Source organism: Sus scrofa, chromosome 14 (genome assembly GCF_000003025.6).
Source record: "Sus scrofa isolate TJ Tabasco breed Duroc chromosome 14, Sscrofa11.1, whole genome shotgun sequence".
Lineage (NCBI taxonomy): Eukaryota > Metazoa > Chordata > Mammalia > Artiodactyla > Suidae > Sus > Sus scrofa.
In genome coordinates, this window is record NC_010456.5 from 65,149,628 (window position 1) to 65,166,576 (window position 16,949).

At 36.1% G+C, this 16,949-nt stretch overlaps 1 protein-coding gene and 1 long non-coding RNA gene across 3 annotated transcripts in view; one reads left to right on the top strand and one right to left on the bottom strand.

Annotated features, from left to right (window-relative positions):
- LOC102159881 lies at positions 2,699-3,118 on the bottom strand. The gene is made up of 2 exons (XR_307570.3): positions 2,992-3,118; positions 2,699-2,903 (listed from the first exon to the last, which is right to left on the bottom strand). It is a non-coding gene; the product is annotated as an uncharacterized LOC102159881 (long non-coding RNA).
- The window catches only part of C14H10orf107 (chromosome 14 C10orf107 homolog), a 125,066-nt gene continuing 111,402 nt past the window's right edge, over positions 3,286-16,949 (top strand). The window contains exons 1-2 of one of the 2 annotated variants that reach the window (XM_001924770.4): positions 3,286-3,410; positions 13,087-13,190. In XM_001924770.4, the coding sequence (XP_001924805.1) occupies positions 3,330-3,410; positions 13,087-13,190 (185 nt within the window). In that variant the 5' untranslated portion in view covers positions 3,286-3,329. Of the gene's footprint in view, positions 3,411-8,296; positions 9,654-13,086; positions 13,191-16,949 lie in introns of those variants that run through there. The other variant, XM_021072468.1, reaches the window with a different exon arrangement.

The following is a 16,949-nucleotide window of genomic DNA, read 5'->3' on the forward strand; positions in this document are numbered from 1 at the left end:
TCCCCTCCCCCCACCCATAATAATGAGTCAATCTTAGAATGCATCCTACTGTAGTGGGTTTACTACGCCATTTCCTAAAGTGTTTTTATTAAAGTTAGACTTTAAAATGTTCTCACAGAGGACTTGAACAGATTAAGGCATTTTATTGAAATGAGAAGACCAGATATGAGGATTAGGTAAAGGTTAAGAAAGCTAAATATATTTCACAATTGATTAGCTATTGGAATACTTTCCTTGCTGTAAATTACATATGTAACAAAGAGTGAAGCCAATTATTCACAAAGTAAAAGACTTTTTATATATTGTTTTCTTTCTACATCTTACAAGTAAATGTATTTCCAGACTAAAATTCAATGTGTTATCTAAATTCCATCTCCAAAACTTGAGGGTCTCTCAGTACTATTTCAAGGACTAATTGGAATTTTTCCAGGCTGATCCTCTTAACACTATCATGAGTGTCACTTAATAGATTGAAGACCTCAGAATCGCAGTGTTAGAACTACTAATATATCATTAATCTCATTAGTGACATTATTTCACTTATTGTTAAAGAACTTCATTTACACTTAAAATGAGCCAGTAACACATAAATCATGAGTGGAGTAGAAATGCTTTCCTACCCTAAGAAAACAGCTGAAATCTCACTGTCTGTTTTCACTGCCTTATATGAAGGCAATAGGCCATCACTAGACCATCAATACCCATCAGAAAATTATCTAGCCCTTTCCTAAATATTTCTTTGCTATGGCTTATTTAATTTAATTAAATTAATTAATTTTTATGGCCACACTTGTGGCATATGCAAGTTCCCAGGCTAGGGGTCTAATCAGAGCTTCAGCTTCAGGCCTAGCCACAGAGCCATGCCAGATCCAAGCCGCAGCTGTGAACCTCAAGGCAGCTTGCAACAAAACTGGATCCTTAACACAGGATTTAAACCCACATCCTCATGGAGACAAGGTCAGGTCTTTAACCCACTGAGCCACAATGGGAACACAATGGGAACACTGAACCACAATGGTTTATTTTAAATATCTAATACCTCCACTGATAAAATTATGAAAATGCCCCTCTCTACAAGAAAATCTGATTCCATTTGTAAAATCTGCTACTCACCAGTTTATAGGTGTGGAGATTGGAGTACTTTCATTAGAACAAGGGCCAATTCAGTTGAGCAAATAATAGCATCAAGCTACCTCATATTTCACTGCGATGTGCTAAGAGTCAGAGGTCTTTTAAAAAAATATATATAAACCACAAGACCCATATGTTTCCTTTTCTCTGCAAGCCATAAAACAATAAACTAAGATAACAAAAGGAATTTTGCAGGCTTTGGTTAGAAGCCTTTATCTTCAAAAGAGACTTGAGAAGGAAGACTTAACTGACCTTTCCATGTGAGAAAGCATATCACCTACTGAGATTTGTCTTTCTTGTTGGCACCTCCCTACAAAGGAAGTGAGAAGCTAAAATCAGCTTCAACTTGTGCAAATTAAAAGTAACCTTCAGGCTAATAATGGGTTTTCAACACCATTCTTACTGGGAAAAAAAAAATTGTGCCCCATAAAATTAAATTACCTCCTCAAAACTGACTTGTCCAATAAATTACAATATTAAATACAGTAAAATTGAAATTCCTACAAAAAATTATCCCCTCCCTGAGGCCACTCTTCTGTCACTGTTAGAATTGATTCCATCTTTAATGGAATCCTCCATCTAGTGCTGGGGCCCAAAACCAAAAAGGGGTGAAGAAAATGTAAAAAACTATCAAAGAAATGGCAGAACAATGAAAGGGCAGAACAATAAATCAGACCTTTGAGAAACCTAGAACTATAGTTTAGAGAAATAAATGCTTTAGCAATTTACCAAAGGCTGAATTCGAAGAATGTGAAGGGTTCTTAGCAGAAGGTGACCAGTTGTTCTCAATTTCTTTGAAGTAGTGATCAGAAGGAAATAGTCAAATATTTAAGCATTGTAATGAGTTTGTAAGGTGGTAGCTCCTGTATTAACTCTGGCAATCACTAGAAATGGACTATATTTTCACTAATTGAGGAGGTTCTAATGTAGCCCTTTTAAAATGGAGTTGGAAGTCATAAACTCATAGTTGAGTGAATACTCTGAACTAAGAACTAAACCAGTTTCTTTAGGAGTGAAATCAAGGTACGGAGTACTCTACAATCCACTTAAAAGATTGGCCAAACATATACAAAAGTAGAGACAAATCATGAACACCAGGTGACAGTACAAATTGCATAATCTTAACAGTACCACTGGAAATGGCACAATTAGCATGAGGTTATGCAAAGCTAAAGTGATTTGGTCTGAAAAGCAGTAGGCAAATATAAAAAAAGGGCCACAATGGAAATACAATTTTGGCAAATGTTGGACAAGCTGGACGAAAGTCAAGAGAAACGTACAAACCGATCCTAATCCTAATATCTAACTACAGGTACCAGACATTATTCTAAACACTCCTGTATATTAACATGGTAAATCCTCCCAGTAATGCTATGAGGCAAACGTTGTTATTATTTCATTTTACAGATGGGGAAAGTGAAGCACTTACATAATGTCTGATCTTTGCACTAAGCTTCCTGCAATAGCAAGCAACCCGCAAGCAGGTTAATACAAGCAAAGAGCATTTCATTATCAAAGCAAGTATTACCACTCAGAGAAGAACATTCGTACTATTACTAAACACATTGTTTTTCAACATTTTTATTATGGAAAAATTCAATACAAAATAGGAAGAATGGTATAATGATCACCCACCCCCATGTACCCAATCTTGATTCTTCTAATCCATGCCCCACCTCTCATTATTCTGGAATTAATCGCACATTTTATCACTTCATCATCACTAAATCTTGCAGAATGTTATCTCTAGACGATAAAAGCATTTCTTCCTCCTAAACAGGAGAGTAATATCACACCTTAAAATGACAATTCCTCAATAGCAAATATCAATCAATGGTCAATTCCAATAATATACCTCACTTTAATACTTATTGAGAACTTGATTAGTGTTAGCATTAGACACCGCCACGAGTTCGTTTACATTGCTTTTTTTTTTCCTTTTTTTCATTCTTACTGAAAAGGAGAATTCGTACTCCAGGATTCAAAGCCCCGCCGCGGGCCTTCCCAGCAGAGCGCCTCGCAGCGGCCCGGTCGGCCTGGCCTCGGGCTCCCACCGCCCGACCCCAGCCCTTTCCCAGGTGAGGACCCGGCTCCGGACCCGGAAGACGCTCTGCGTGTGTCTCCGTTCCCCAGCCCAGTGACCCCGGCCCCGCCCCGGTTGCCTAGGTGACGAGGGGCCGCGGCGCTCTGGCGGGATCATGGCGACGTCTGTGGGAACGACTCCCGGGGGAACGACCCCCGCCGGGATGATTCCGGCGGGAACCACGCCCGAGTCGGAGGTACGCCGCCCCTGCCCGGTATCCATGACCCTCTGAACAACCACCCCTGCCTGCGGGGTCTGCAGCCGAGGCCGGTCCCGGGGAGGCGCCCCACGCCCGGATTCTGTGCGCGGCCCCGAGTGGCGGCAGTTTTGGGAGCGGGTCCGCGGCGACGCGGGCCCCAGGGAGTGAGACGGGGTCCGGGAGCCACCGCCCCGCGCTGCCCGAGCCCTGTAGCTACGGGGTCCGCGTCTCGTCTATCTGTCCTCACATAAGAAATTCCCCCATTGGACGGTTCCTTGCCTATAAAGATGCCACAGTACGCGCTTCTCCCCCGGATTCTCAGCACTTAAAAGGGAATTTTGGAAATTTAAAATGGGCCCATCTCTTTTGGAAATCTATAATTCTTTTAAAATGATTACAGTTCCAGTTGCTGAAAAGCTGTCATGGAATAGCAACTGCGCATTGGTAGTGGACTGATTAATATCTGAGGGTCAGAACTTTTAGTGTTTCCTTATTATTTTACAATTTCTCTAAATAAATAAATATATGACCGGGGATGGAACAAAGGAGAAACGCCTGGAAAATTCGACCTTCCGGTTATGGCGTGGTTGCTGATCATCACCTTGTCTTTAGGAAAATTATTTAACGTCCTTGGGCTCCAGTGAATTTCCTGTGTAATATAAAGATTTCTTCTCAGGCCCCTCCCATCACCAGCTCTCAGTAATAAATGGGTTCTAGGTAACGAATTACTTATAAACTTAGTATCCTGAGATTTTAATTAAGAATGTATCTGCTATGCCAGATATTACTAAAAATGTTTAAATCTTCACATGAGTTAATCATGTTCTCCAAGAAGTTTTTTCTTCATTTTTTTTATGATTCTGAAGGTGAATAATAATGTTATAATTAATATTGCTGGCTTTATTACTTAGTCTAAGTAACATTTTTTTTTTTTTTGGTCCAGAAGATAAATATTAGCTGCAATTTTATAAATGAGGAAACAGCCAATAATTCAGTGCCTTACCCAGAGATACTGAAGTCACCCCCAACAGGTTCTTCCCAATTCTATAAATGCAGACTTCTAAAGCTTGCTGACTCTCCTATGAGCCTTTTGAAATTAGCATACATTAAAAATACATTTTAATGTGATAAACTGGTTACTAAGCCAGTTACTCCCTTGTGATCTCTAATGTAAGTAATACAATTTCAAAAGTGGCTTCGGAAATTTCCCAATTAAATCGTGTTATTTAAATATGTGCAAAAACTTACTTTATGTACAGTTGTCAGTGTACATCTGACATGTATACATATCCATGTAGATAATGTCCTTTATGAGAAAGACTGATAATTTGGGATTAATGAATGTGCATTTCAAAAAAAAACCCAATTTTTTTTTTTTAAGATTAGAAGTGCCATGTTCCAGGAAAAAAATAAAATAAAATCACTTTAATAATGGATGAGTCAAAGGAATGAGCCAGCTATAGACCTTAAGTGATTATCTGCCATTTTAGCACTGTCAGTGGGCACATTTGTAAACTTCTTGGAGGAGCAGGTATTTCCCATGACAGTCAATTCTGGACATGCTTAGACTTTGAGTTTGTAACAAACTGAAGGAATCAAGTCGGAATTTGGACTCACTTAACTGTGCTCATTTACTAAGATTAACCTGCTGTGAGAGTTCCCTGGTGGCTCAGCTGGTAAAGGATTCCAGCATTATCACTGCCTGCTGTGGTTTGGGGTCACTCCTCTGGTGTTGGTCTGATCCCTGGCCTGGAAACTTCCACAGACTAGGGCCAAAAAAAAAAAAAAAAAAGGAGAGAGAAGGACTTGTAGGAATCAATAGCTTTCCCTTATGGCTCAGCAGGTTAAGGATCTGTCTGTTGTCACTGCTGTGGCTCAGGTTATTGCTGTGGCACAGGTTTGATCCTTGGCCTGGGAACTTCTCCATGCTGAAGGCGCGGCCAAAAACAATTTTTTTAAAAGAAAAAAAAAGTACTGCATGATGGAAACTCCATTTTCCATTCTAATGAAAGCAGAGTTCCTGTGGTTTATGGAAAAAACAGTTCATTCTTAAAGCTGTGTCATTCATTAGAATAAGTCCTGCCTGCCACCCATTTGTGCCCATGATGAGTTTCAGGGGTTAGATAGAAAAGATGATAAAAACCTCTCTCTCAGTGTCTCTCTTCCCAAGGCTACAGTTTTCCAGTTAGATGCTGAAAGATTCTGCTCAGATCAGATTCTTTCCAGAGTTGATCTCCCAAAAGCTAGTCCCTTGTAGTATTATTTCTTAAGAATTCAATATCCAAATTGACTTTACCAGAAGAGCATCCAGTCATCTGAGCCAAGTAGTGAAATATTTCTTTTCTTGCTAAGTGTATTGGAAATAAAGCATAAGTTTCCAATAGTCTGAGGTTTCCCATTTGTTGTTTGTTGTCAATACCTAAAATAAAACCAGTTATCCCAATCATATAGTAGATACTCAATAAAATATAACTAACCAATATTCTAGATGGTCTGATGTATGCCAGGAAAGGTAGTTATCATAGACCAAAATCTACCGTATAAGATCCCTTGAACAAGCAAACATGAGATGAAGGTCCAGGAAGTTTTTTTTTTTTTAATTTAAAATTCAACAATTTTTTTTTTAATTTAAGCATAAACTTTTCTTGCCATCCTTCTGAATCCCACCAGTCCAGTTTCTTTAGTAACATGGGAGAAAAATGCCTTTTTCTAAAAGATAAGGCTAAACTTTAGGGAGGTATTTGTTTAAATGTACAAGACCAGAGAAATGATGACAGTCTGAAAATAAAGACTTGCTATATATAGATTTATAAGTGAAATGCTTGGAAGTTAATTTATAAGTGAATTTGTAAGTGAATACTTAGAATTCAGTCATCAGTCTTTTGTCAATAGTTTGTTCATAAACTGACTTTCTTTTAATGTTTTCAAAAATACTATTTGGGGTATATAATCATGTAAGTAGTATTCTTTTTTTTTTTTTTTTTTTTGGTCTTTTGTCTTTTTAGGCCCACACCCACGGCATATGAGGTTCCCAGGCTAGGGGTCTAATTGGAGCTACAGCTGCGAACCTACACCACAGCCACAGCAATGCCAGATCCGAGCTGCATCTGGGACCTACACCACAGCTTACAGCAATGCCGGATCCTGAACCCACTGAGTGAGGCCAGGGATCGAACTCACAACCTCAAGGTTCCTAGTTGGATTCGGTTCCACTGCGCCACAACTGGAACTCCCCTTAAGCAGTATTCTTTAAATACTCACTTCAGAGACCTAAAAGAAAGTGTAAATGATTATTTCCCATTTGCTTCTTCTGAACAATGTCTCTTAGTGTTAACAAATCCCCTAACAGATGACATTTGCTGTGTCTTTGGGACTTTATCAGGGGACACTTACATAATCCTGAGTGGAAAGATGATGTCACTTGTCTTGAGATCTTCAACATGTTGGGAAAGGGTGTGGCATAGACAATTCTCTCTACATTCGGTCCCTACAGACCTTGAAAATAGCTGCCACCTCATCGCTGGCAGATTAGAGAGAAACAGTTGGGGCTCTACGTGAGCACCAAAATGAGCAAGTTCCTGCAATTGCAATATCATTCAGGAGGTATTTCTTGAAGCCATTCACAGCACATAGTGTAGATGGACCTGTGCAGAGCTATTGGTGGCGAGGCCCAAAAGTTGCTCAAAATATTAAGAGAACAGTGCTGATATTCCTCAACATGCAAATACACAGTAGCATTATTTATCAGACACTCAAAACCTCTGGAAATACTGGCTATGGGTGGGCATGGAGGCGCTGACAACATCTAGGCTCGCTTTCATCCTACTCTTAGTCTTTGGATTTCTTGTCTCGGTCATGTCTTATTTCCTGCTGCTCCTCCCCACTCCAGCCTCCCTTTCAGGTTCCACAAATCATGTCCAATCTTCTTCTAATATTTCAAGTTTTATTTGACTAAAGTTAGGTCTTTAACACGGCTAAAATTAATTTTTGATAGATGTACTTTGCGCATATGAAATGAAGATCTAATTTTGTTTTATTCAGACAGTAACCATCAATTATGCCAGTTTTGTTTACTAAGTAAGCCATCCTCTGTCTCTTCCCATTGAGAATGGACCCGCTGCCACTGTCACATTATATATGTACATGAATGGGCGCATGCATGGCCAGTGAGTCAGTGGAACAGAATAGAGAATATGTCTGTATATGCTTAAATTTATACATATATGTATATTTTTAAATTTCCATTCTCCATTTTTTTTACACTGACCAATTTGTCCATTGTTTGTCTAAACACTGCCAGACTGTTTTATATTTAACTTAATATCTAATTTGGAAAGTCCCTCATTATTTTTTCAATATATATGTACTCTTTCATAGAACTTTTTAAGTTCTTCTTCCATAAGAACTTTAAAAAATGATTTTGTGTAGTTCCAGAATGATACAGTTGAGTTTTGAGATTGTCCTTGCATTACATTTATAATATGAGAAGAATTAATTTTTTTTAATTTGAAGTTTCCAATAAATTTCTTTGATCAAATCTTGTTAACTTTTTGATAAAGTTTATAATTTCTTTACCTTTCTTATATTTTTAGTCAAGTTTTTGACATTTCCATTTGTAATTAATTTCTTATATAGAGGAAAGTAATTGGCCTTCATAAATATATGTTATAGGTAACCATCTTATAAAATTTCTTATTAGCTCAAACCGTTTTAGTACAATTGGAGGTTTCTTAGGTATGCAACCATGTAATCTTCAAATAAAGATTTTTTTAATTTCCTCATTTCTAATATTTAAGTCACATGCTTTGTACTTTTATTGTACTAGTTAGACCCTCTACAGTGTGTTAAAGTATAATGATGTTACTAGTCAGAAATAAAAAATTTCCTGATTTTTGTAAAAATACTTCAGTATTTCTTCATTCAATATAATATTTTGGCATATAACCTTTTTCATGTTTAGCTTTTTTTATTCATATTCTAGTGAAAGTTTTGCTGCTGAATTCTAGCAAGTGCCTGTTTATTTTTTATTTATATAATTATACTGTTTAATCATTTAATTTGACAGAAGTATGTGAAACCTATTAATGATCTGCATTTCTAAAATTAACCTTATTTGGTCATAATAACAGCTTATATTATTTTATTTATTTATTTATTTGGTCTGTAAGGGCCATACTCATGGTATATGGAGGTTCCCAGGCTAGGGGTCTAATTGGAGCTGTTGCTGCTGGCCTATGCCAGAGCCACAGCAATGCTAGATCTAAGCCGCATCTGTGACCTACACCACAGCTCACAGCAACGCTGGATCCTTAACCCACTGAGCAAGGCCAGGGTTCACCCCACAACCTCAGGGTTTCTAGTTGGATTTGTTAACCATTGAGCCATGATGGGAACTCCCACAGCTTATTATTATTTTAGTACAATGCTGGATTCAGTGTTCTGAGATACCATTTTAAGTTGAACTTTTGCACCTGAATTCATTAATGATTTTGGCTTATAATTTCCTTTCTGTGCTAGTTCGGGTTTCTGTGTATGGACTATGCTGGCTTCTAAAAAATGACTTATCTACAGTCTATAGCAATTTATGTGTTCTTGATTGTTCAGTAGAACTTCAAGTGTAAAGCTATCTGGACATTATGACCTTTTAAAAAGTAGGGTTCCAGTTTAGTTCATGTGTGGTCAGATCCATGTGCTCCCTTACTCATGGTCAAATTTGATGACGTATATATTCCTAGGAAGTCACCCATTTCCTTGTAATTTTCAAATATATTTCCAATTAATATGACATTTTTTTCTTTAATCACATTTACCCAAGATTTACCCATTCTCTTCATTATTTAAAAGAACTAGCTCCTGCTTTTACTTATCCTTCTTTCAACTACTTTTTCTGTTTTTCTTAAATTGGTTCTTTACCATGTCCAGGAGTACAGTGGGGTGACTGAGACATTCTCCTTGGGCACAAAATTTAAGGGATGCCAAAAAGTCAGTAGTCAAGAGAAACTATATTTTAATTCAATATTTTAAAAATCAAAATTAATGCAAAAAAGTCCATAATGGATCAAAATTTTAAATAAAGACAGCAATAGTATTACTGATTTTTCCTTTTTACCTCAGGCTCCAACATGTATCAGCACAGTGCTGCTTCTTAGTTCATTTGTTTTCAGGTTTGAAGAAAGCCTTTCAAAGTGTTAGACCAGCCTGTGTTCTCTATGACTGTGAAACATCTCTTAGACATCTTTGGTAAGCTGTGCTACATTTCTGTAGTGAACATTTATTAAGACCCTTTTAAGACACTATCAGTTTTTGGATGCCCCCAAAAGCTTAAATTCTAAAGGAAAGGCATATATACAAATGTGGAAAATTGAGGTAACATCAGAGAAAAAATTCAAAGAAAAGATTATCTGGCAAATAATATCAGGCTTACAGTTTTAATGCTTCTGGAATAACAGCTAAAATCCACCAGGTGGTGGAATAAAATGAGTTACAGTGAAGTTTAGCTAACATAGTCTCCTAGTCAGAGATGTAATTTTATAGGGAAAATGATAATTATGTATTTACATTTTTATTAGTCTATTTATGAATTTTCTATTGTATCTTTAATTTTTATAAATTGGGATATATGTATTGAATTTTTAGCCACTTTATATCCTTTCTACTATAGAAAGGCAGTATATAAACAAATAAAAAAGCTCTCTTTAAAATAGGCCCAGGAATTCAGTTTTAAACAAAAGAAAATAAATAAACAGAGGTAAATCCTTCTAAAGATGATTATCTTAAGCTATCAAGTTTTAGTTATAAAAAGAGGCATTAATATTATGCATCTTTGCTAGAATTATTGTTATACAGAAGGTTAAGGTTATTGTATTCTCTCTCACACAATTCTTGTGTGACCTATTTTCTCATATTCAGGAATTTTCAAACCTAATAAAACTGATCCGAATGTCTATATAATGTACCTTTCATGTATATCTCTATTCATTATGAGTAATGATAGCAATCTCATGTGTATTAAAACCTATCAAAGTGATTTTTTTACATGAATCCGAATTTAAGTTTAAATCCTTTCCCATCAGTCACAAAATTCATCAGACCATCATGAGATCCCCAAATCCAAGTCTGGCTTTTCGTCATGTTCCATCATCTAGCAGTGTCATCACGGGATGGAGATGAATTCAGACAGTTGATTAACAACCTATGTTGACCTAACTAAGACCTGCAGAATTCTAAACAGAAGTAAAAGATTAAATGATTGTTCCTAAGGAATTTACCATCTAACGAGGTTAACAGTGTAGTAATAATTACACTTTACTGCCAATAATAAAAAATATACATGTAACCAACAAATATTTAAACAAATGTATAACCATACATTGTGGACTAACATCCTATCCACTCTAAAAACTGAGTGCATTTAATTCAGTTAATAAATATCTGAGACCTACTAGGTGCAAGGTATTATATTAGATACTAAAATATGTTTTCTTATTGAATTTATAATCTAATAGTATGACCTAGTTTAGGTTAATTTGCTACCCCTAGATTACAAAAAGATTGCTAATAAAATAGCACATTTTATTTCTAAATTGGGTTTTTAAAAATAAAATCATAATAACCTAATATTAAATTACAAACATTAAGTTGATTATCATTACCAATGAGTCTTAGCTTTGGGATTTTTCTGTTCTTAAAAAGGAATAAGAAAAACTTGGGATGTGATTTTGTTAACTATAGCAAAACATTTCCTACTGTTCTTATTTGTTGGAGATCATTCACATGAAAGGATAAATAACTGTAGAATTGAAAATGTTTGCCCCTTCTCTCCCCCAAATCTCTTTGATTTTTGTTTAGCTGCTGCTATCTCACCTCTGTTTCTCTATCTCCTCTTCCATCCTTCATTTATAGCTCTTCTCCAAGCTCTGGCTTTGGGTAGTTTCACCCATTCTTACATTGGTACTAACTCCTAAACCAACAGCTTGACCTTTCCAACTCTCACATTTGTAATTAACCTCTAAACATGTCTTTCTTGCTATGCATATTCCACCTTACATTCAACCACTGGAAGCAAACTCATCATCTTGCCTTCTTAAAACTACCATCGTCTTCCAAAAATTCACCTTTCTTTCTGTCTCTCTGTCTTTCTTTCTTTTAAAATTTTTTGTCCTTTTTTAGGGTCGCGCCTGTGGCATATGGAAGTTCCCAGACTGGGGTCAAATCAGAGCTACAGCTGCTAGCCTGAGCCACAGCAATGTGGTATCTGAGCCACATCTTCAACCTAGACCACAGCTCACGGCAATGCCCTGGGTCCTTAATCCACTGAACAAGGCCAGGGATGGAACCCGCATCTTCATGGATTCTAGTTGGGTTCATTACTGCTGAGCCACAATGGGAACTCCTTCAGAAGTCCTCTTTCTGTCCATGTAATGAGAGTGTCATGTATGTTTTTGCAAACAAAAGGACTTAGCTGAGGGCAGAGCAGGAGGTGAGCACCACTGTTCACAGGCGGTGCACTTGGGTGCAGGGCTTCATCATCCTTAAGCCTTTTAGCACTTCCTCCACCCAGAGAGGATGCCTTTGTCTAGTTCACACAGAGGTGGCATATGTGCTTATGGAGGCTCAGAGGATCACCTCCTTTTTCTTCCAGTCATCTAGAATCTCCATTCATTCTTTCCTCTTTTAGCCCCCCCATACATAATATATTGCATTTATCCCTTTCTTTTCATGCACACTGCTAGGAGCCCATTGCAGCCCACTGCCTTATTCCTGAACTGTTTTAATGACCTTTTCATTTAATTCTTCCTTTTTGTCCTTTCTTAACATCTGTCTTTCCTTCACCCTGCTACAGGTTCCCATTCAGTAAAGTGTAGTTTTATCTTGTCATTTCATTGCTGAAAAACTTCATGGTTTATTCTTGTCTATATTATGAAGAACAGACTTTTTAGCCTGTTCTTCATCAACCAACCAGGGTCTAAAATATGTATGATGCCTTAATCAGTGTCTTGGGTCTTATAATCACTCAGTAAATATTTCTTGGATTATTAAGTTTCAGATCTCCTGCAATCTCTTCCAAATGCCCATCTTCCACTTAGGTTCAACTAGTCCCCCTAGGCACCACTGTGAACACCACTTGATGTTTACAGAACTGATGCCCAACTGTCCTGTCTTTATCACCTTGGTATTGCTGATTCATTCACCTGGGGCAGCATGCATGCTCAGTCTCACAGACCGTTCTTCTCTATAGATTTCCTTGTCCTGATCCTGTCCTTGTCCCTTCCTTTTTTAGCCTGAATGACACCTTTATTATGGCTCACTTACCGTTTTGTTTTCTTTTTTTAAAGTCATCTTTGATTTGTTCCTCCCACTAGATCTTAAGCTTCTTGAGGCTAATAAGTCTTTCTTACTTATTTTTGCCTCCTCTTGAGCCCCGAGTTCAATGAGGAATATATAGATATTCAAAAATGTTTGTCAGTTGAAAACCATCACCCAGTACTTCAGCTTTTCAGAAGAGAGGTACCATCACTTCAAAATGGAAAAGAAAAGTAGTTACTTTGGAGACTATGGGTTTTAAATTTTTTCCTGATTGCAATTACACGAAAGTAAGAACAAATTTTGAGGTCATTGGGATTCATATGCAAAACATGTGGTTGAAATGACTTATTCCCTTTTTTTTTGGTAGAATGGAGCTGAATTCCAGGAGCATGAAAGGATTCTATCTCCCGATTTTCTTTCAGTTGCCCAGATCACAGAAATGCTAGCAGAGGATGCAGACGGAGTTCAACGGTAAGTACTTCAATATTAAAACTGAACATGGAGCAGTTCTAGTTCTGCATCTGTGAATGACCATGATATGTTATTACACATTTTAACCCTCTTTTCAAATTATTTGTTGTTGTATTGTGCACAGATAGATAGATAGATAGATAGATCTCCAGACTCTGGAACACAGAAATTCTCAAAGATGTGACTTTTTGCACTGCTCAGCAGTCTTCTTCATGGAGAGAAATGGATTTCAAACCAACTTGTTAATCTTAACAGAGTTAGGGATTTATTGTTAAAAGCAGCCACTAACACATGCCATCTTCTTTCCTCTTTCACATGTGAAACTTTCAGTACACACAAGAACCTTTAAAGTCTTCTGTATCGTCATGACGAGTAAATTGTATTTTCTGTAATGTTAATAGTCAATATATTTTATAATTTTGGAAATCCTAAATATTAGCCATCCACCTGTGATTTTTACTCTATATGAAGCTCTATTAAGTACTCTAACTAATCTCATACATTTTGTTTAAATACATGAATATAGCTGAATTTATAGGCATTGATTCTAATATATGTACATCTTTTTCTTAAAGTTGATTTCTACAGTAGATCATTGGCTTAGAACTCTAATGTGTACTCAGATATATCTACCCCACAAATTCCTAAAAGGTATTTTCAGTAATACTCATTTTAAAAATTATCTCACTGTAATAATGGAAGCCTGATTGTTAGTAATGTGTGCAAAGTGGGGGTGATATGGTGATGTTCTGGACTGTAATGTTCCAGGGTACAATTTCTGTAGGCCTGTCCTCTGGATGTAAGCAGGGTACTGTAGACCATAATGGGCAAAGAGAAAATGACTCTGTCAGTGGTTATCATTTGTAAATCTTACAAATATTATGGAATGGAGGTGATTTACTACTGAGAAGGAAATACGACCAATGTACTGGCTGGAAGAGAAGACTGAGAAGGGAAGGCATATTAAGAGCAGGCGAATGACACTGACAGGCCTTTTCCCAAGATGCTCTTCACCTCCACTACTTTTTAATCCTGCTAGAAATCCTGGTGATCCGTGATTTACCATACTGCTTGCTAAATACATCTTTATAAGTTAAAAATTTCACAGGTTTTAAACAAGTATTTCATGGTGATTTTATCATTTTTATAGAAACAAATACTCTTTGGGAATTCTTATTTTTAGTGTCAGAATTGATTAGAAAAATTCATTGATTGTATTGATATCACTGATTATTTAAACTTCAAGTAACTGTTATCTTCAATTTCTAGGTAACCCCATATAGATTTTTAACTAGGCAACAGTAGATTAATATGAATGACATATATTTAACATAGTTTATAACTTATTTGTATTAAATCATAAATAAAAGATGTTATATTAAATGCAGTTAATAGTAAATAAAATACATTTCAAACAAATGCTTTTTAGACATGTGTATTTCTCACCAGATCTTAAGTTGTACTGTGTATGACAGTATTTTGTGACAGTCTTTTTCTTTCTTTCAATTACTGACTCTCTTTGTTGTTAAATATCTAAATCCTAAAAGTATTTTTAATCTTTAAGAGGTGAGCTCTAGGAGAAAGTAAATAATACAGAGATTGATACAGAAATTAGCAACATAGAAACAACTAGATTCAACAGCACATTGACCGAAGAAATCATCCTTTTAGCATGCATCTATGACCAACTCATTAATGGAATTCATCTAAAGTAAGAAATTTTAGGACATAGAGTTTGTGTAAATGACACCAAGTGTTATGTAAGGAGCCATTTCTTTACAAAGCAATTTTCTCAAGGGTTGTTACATGATTTTTGTAACAGTAATCCTGAAATATTGCAGTCAATCATTCACGTTCTACTTAAAATGGCATTATTATAAATAGGGATTATATACCTTGCACAATGACAAATATATTTGAGGTATCCTGTCATCAAGTGGCAGAAGTATGCCAAAATGATATAGTCTACCACACTGTAAACGTACTTAGGTAAATTATAGGACATCAGCACATTTCCCTACTGTTTAAAATTAAAAATTTTGTTCCATAAAAGCAACCAACCAGATGAAATGTTAAAATATGATTAAAATATATTTCTGGAGTACACTTCAAGCAAAGTTAAATAGCTGAATATATTTCTCACAATCTCCTAACTACTGTCAGTCATTTGTATTTTAATATAACCCTGATTTTATTTACAGATCCACCCAAATCCCTTTTGAAAAAAAAGTAGGGACTAAATTGAAAATAACTATTTAAACATAGAAATAACATGGAGATATCTTTTAATAACCTTTCTATGACTAGTCTCCATGAGCTGTTCAGCTCCTGCCTTAAGGCTTACTTCTATGTGTCATCATATTTAAAGAATAAAGTGCACTCCAATTTCAAGAGCAAGCAAGAGTAAAGTAATATTTTTACTGAAATTCTTGGTGAGACAAAGCATAGATAGTTCCATCATCCTTCACTATAGTATAACTTCCTAAATCACTATTAAGCATCTTTCTCTTTCCCTACATTCTTTCATGTTACATCTGTGGCCATCTCTCCCCTCTCCCCTGTTCCATCCCCCTTTATCCGCAGAGGAAAAGCTTACAAATTTTCCCAGTAAAATGGGTGGACACTTTGCATTCAAACTGCAGCCATATCTTGCTCCAAATGCCTCCCTGCATAGTCTCCTTTGGAGTGAAATAATTGAACAAAGAAAATAAATGTTAAAAAATTAACTTTGTAGCTCGAGTTGAAGGTTAAGATTCAAATGGTACCAGGGAAAGTGATAGAGGAGACATTGAGGAAGAGCAAAGTGGAAGGACCTCAAAGATATTTCACCAAAAATATTCAGAGGCAGTTGTCTTCTTTCATAGACTGTTAAACATTGAAAAAATAAAAATGTAAAGTAAAGAACACATTCAAAGTATTGATGTTATTAATTAAAACAATAATATGCTGATTGCAGATGAAGAATACACTTAGAAGGAAGACTAACTGCTAGAAACAGAAGAAAATGTAAGGCAAAAGCTGATGATTAAGAGGGCATTGATTCCATAAAACAAAAATGAAAGAAGAGATTATAAAAATATGTAAATAAGAAGCTTTTAGAACAAAGGCAAGAAACTGAGGTAGAGTAAAACCAGTGTAGACCTTGCTGAAAATCAAGTCAATATTATGGAAAACAAGTTTAAGAAAACTTTCAAAATGCAGGTCAAAGCAATTAGAATTTAGTAGACTATACATCCAACATAATGGATCAGAAAAAAAAATTAACTTCTTAAAAGCTTTGATTTAAATATTTTAGTATAATAAAACTTCATGTGTTATCTCTGAGACAAAGCCAGTCACTTAGAGAATAAAATTGTCAGCCAGGCCTCAGATTTTTCCTTAGGAATGTTAGGTAGTAGAAATGAGTAAAGTGACAAGTAACCAAAATTTAGGGAGTCAGAATATAATTCAGAATAAAATGCTAATTTGGTTGTTTTAGTTAATCTGTGTATTAGTTAATCTATGTAACATACATACATACCTACATACATATGTTAATATGTATGTTGGGTGAGGTATTATTTTATTTTCTATGTGGATAGTCAGTGCTGCCAGCACCATTTTAAAAGATTTCATACTTCCCTCACTGACTTGAAATACTGCCTCTGTCATATACTAGTTCCCATATATATTGGGTTGGTTTCTGGGCTTTCTCCCTTTTCCATTGGCCTATTTGTTGATTCCATTAAAATGCCACAAATTTTTACTACTATGGAAGTT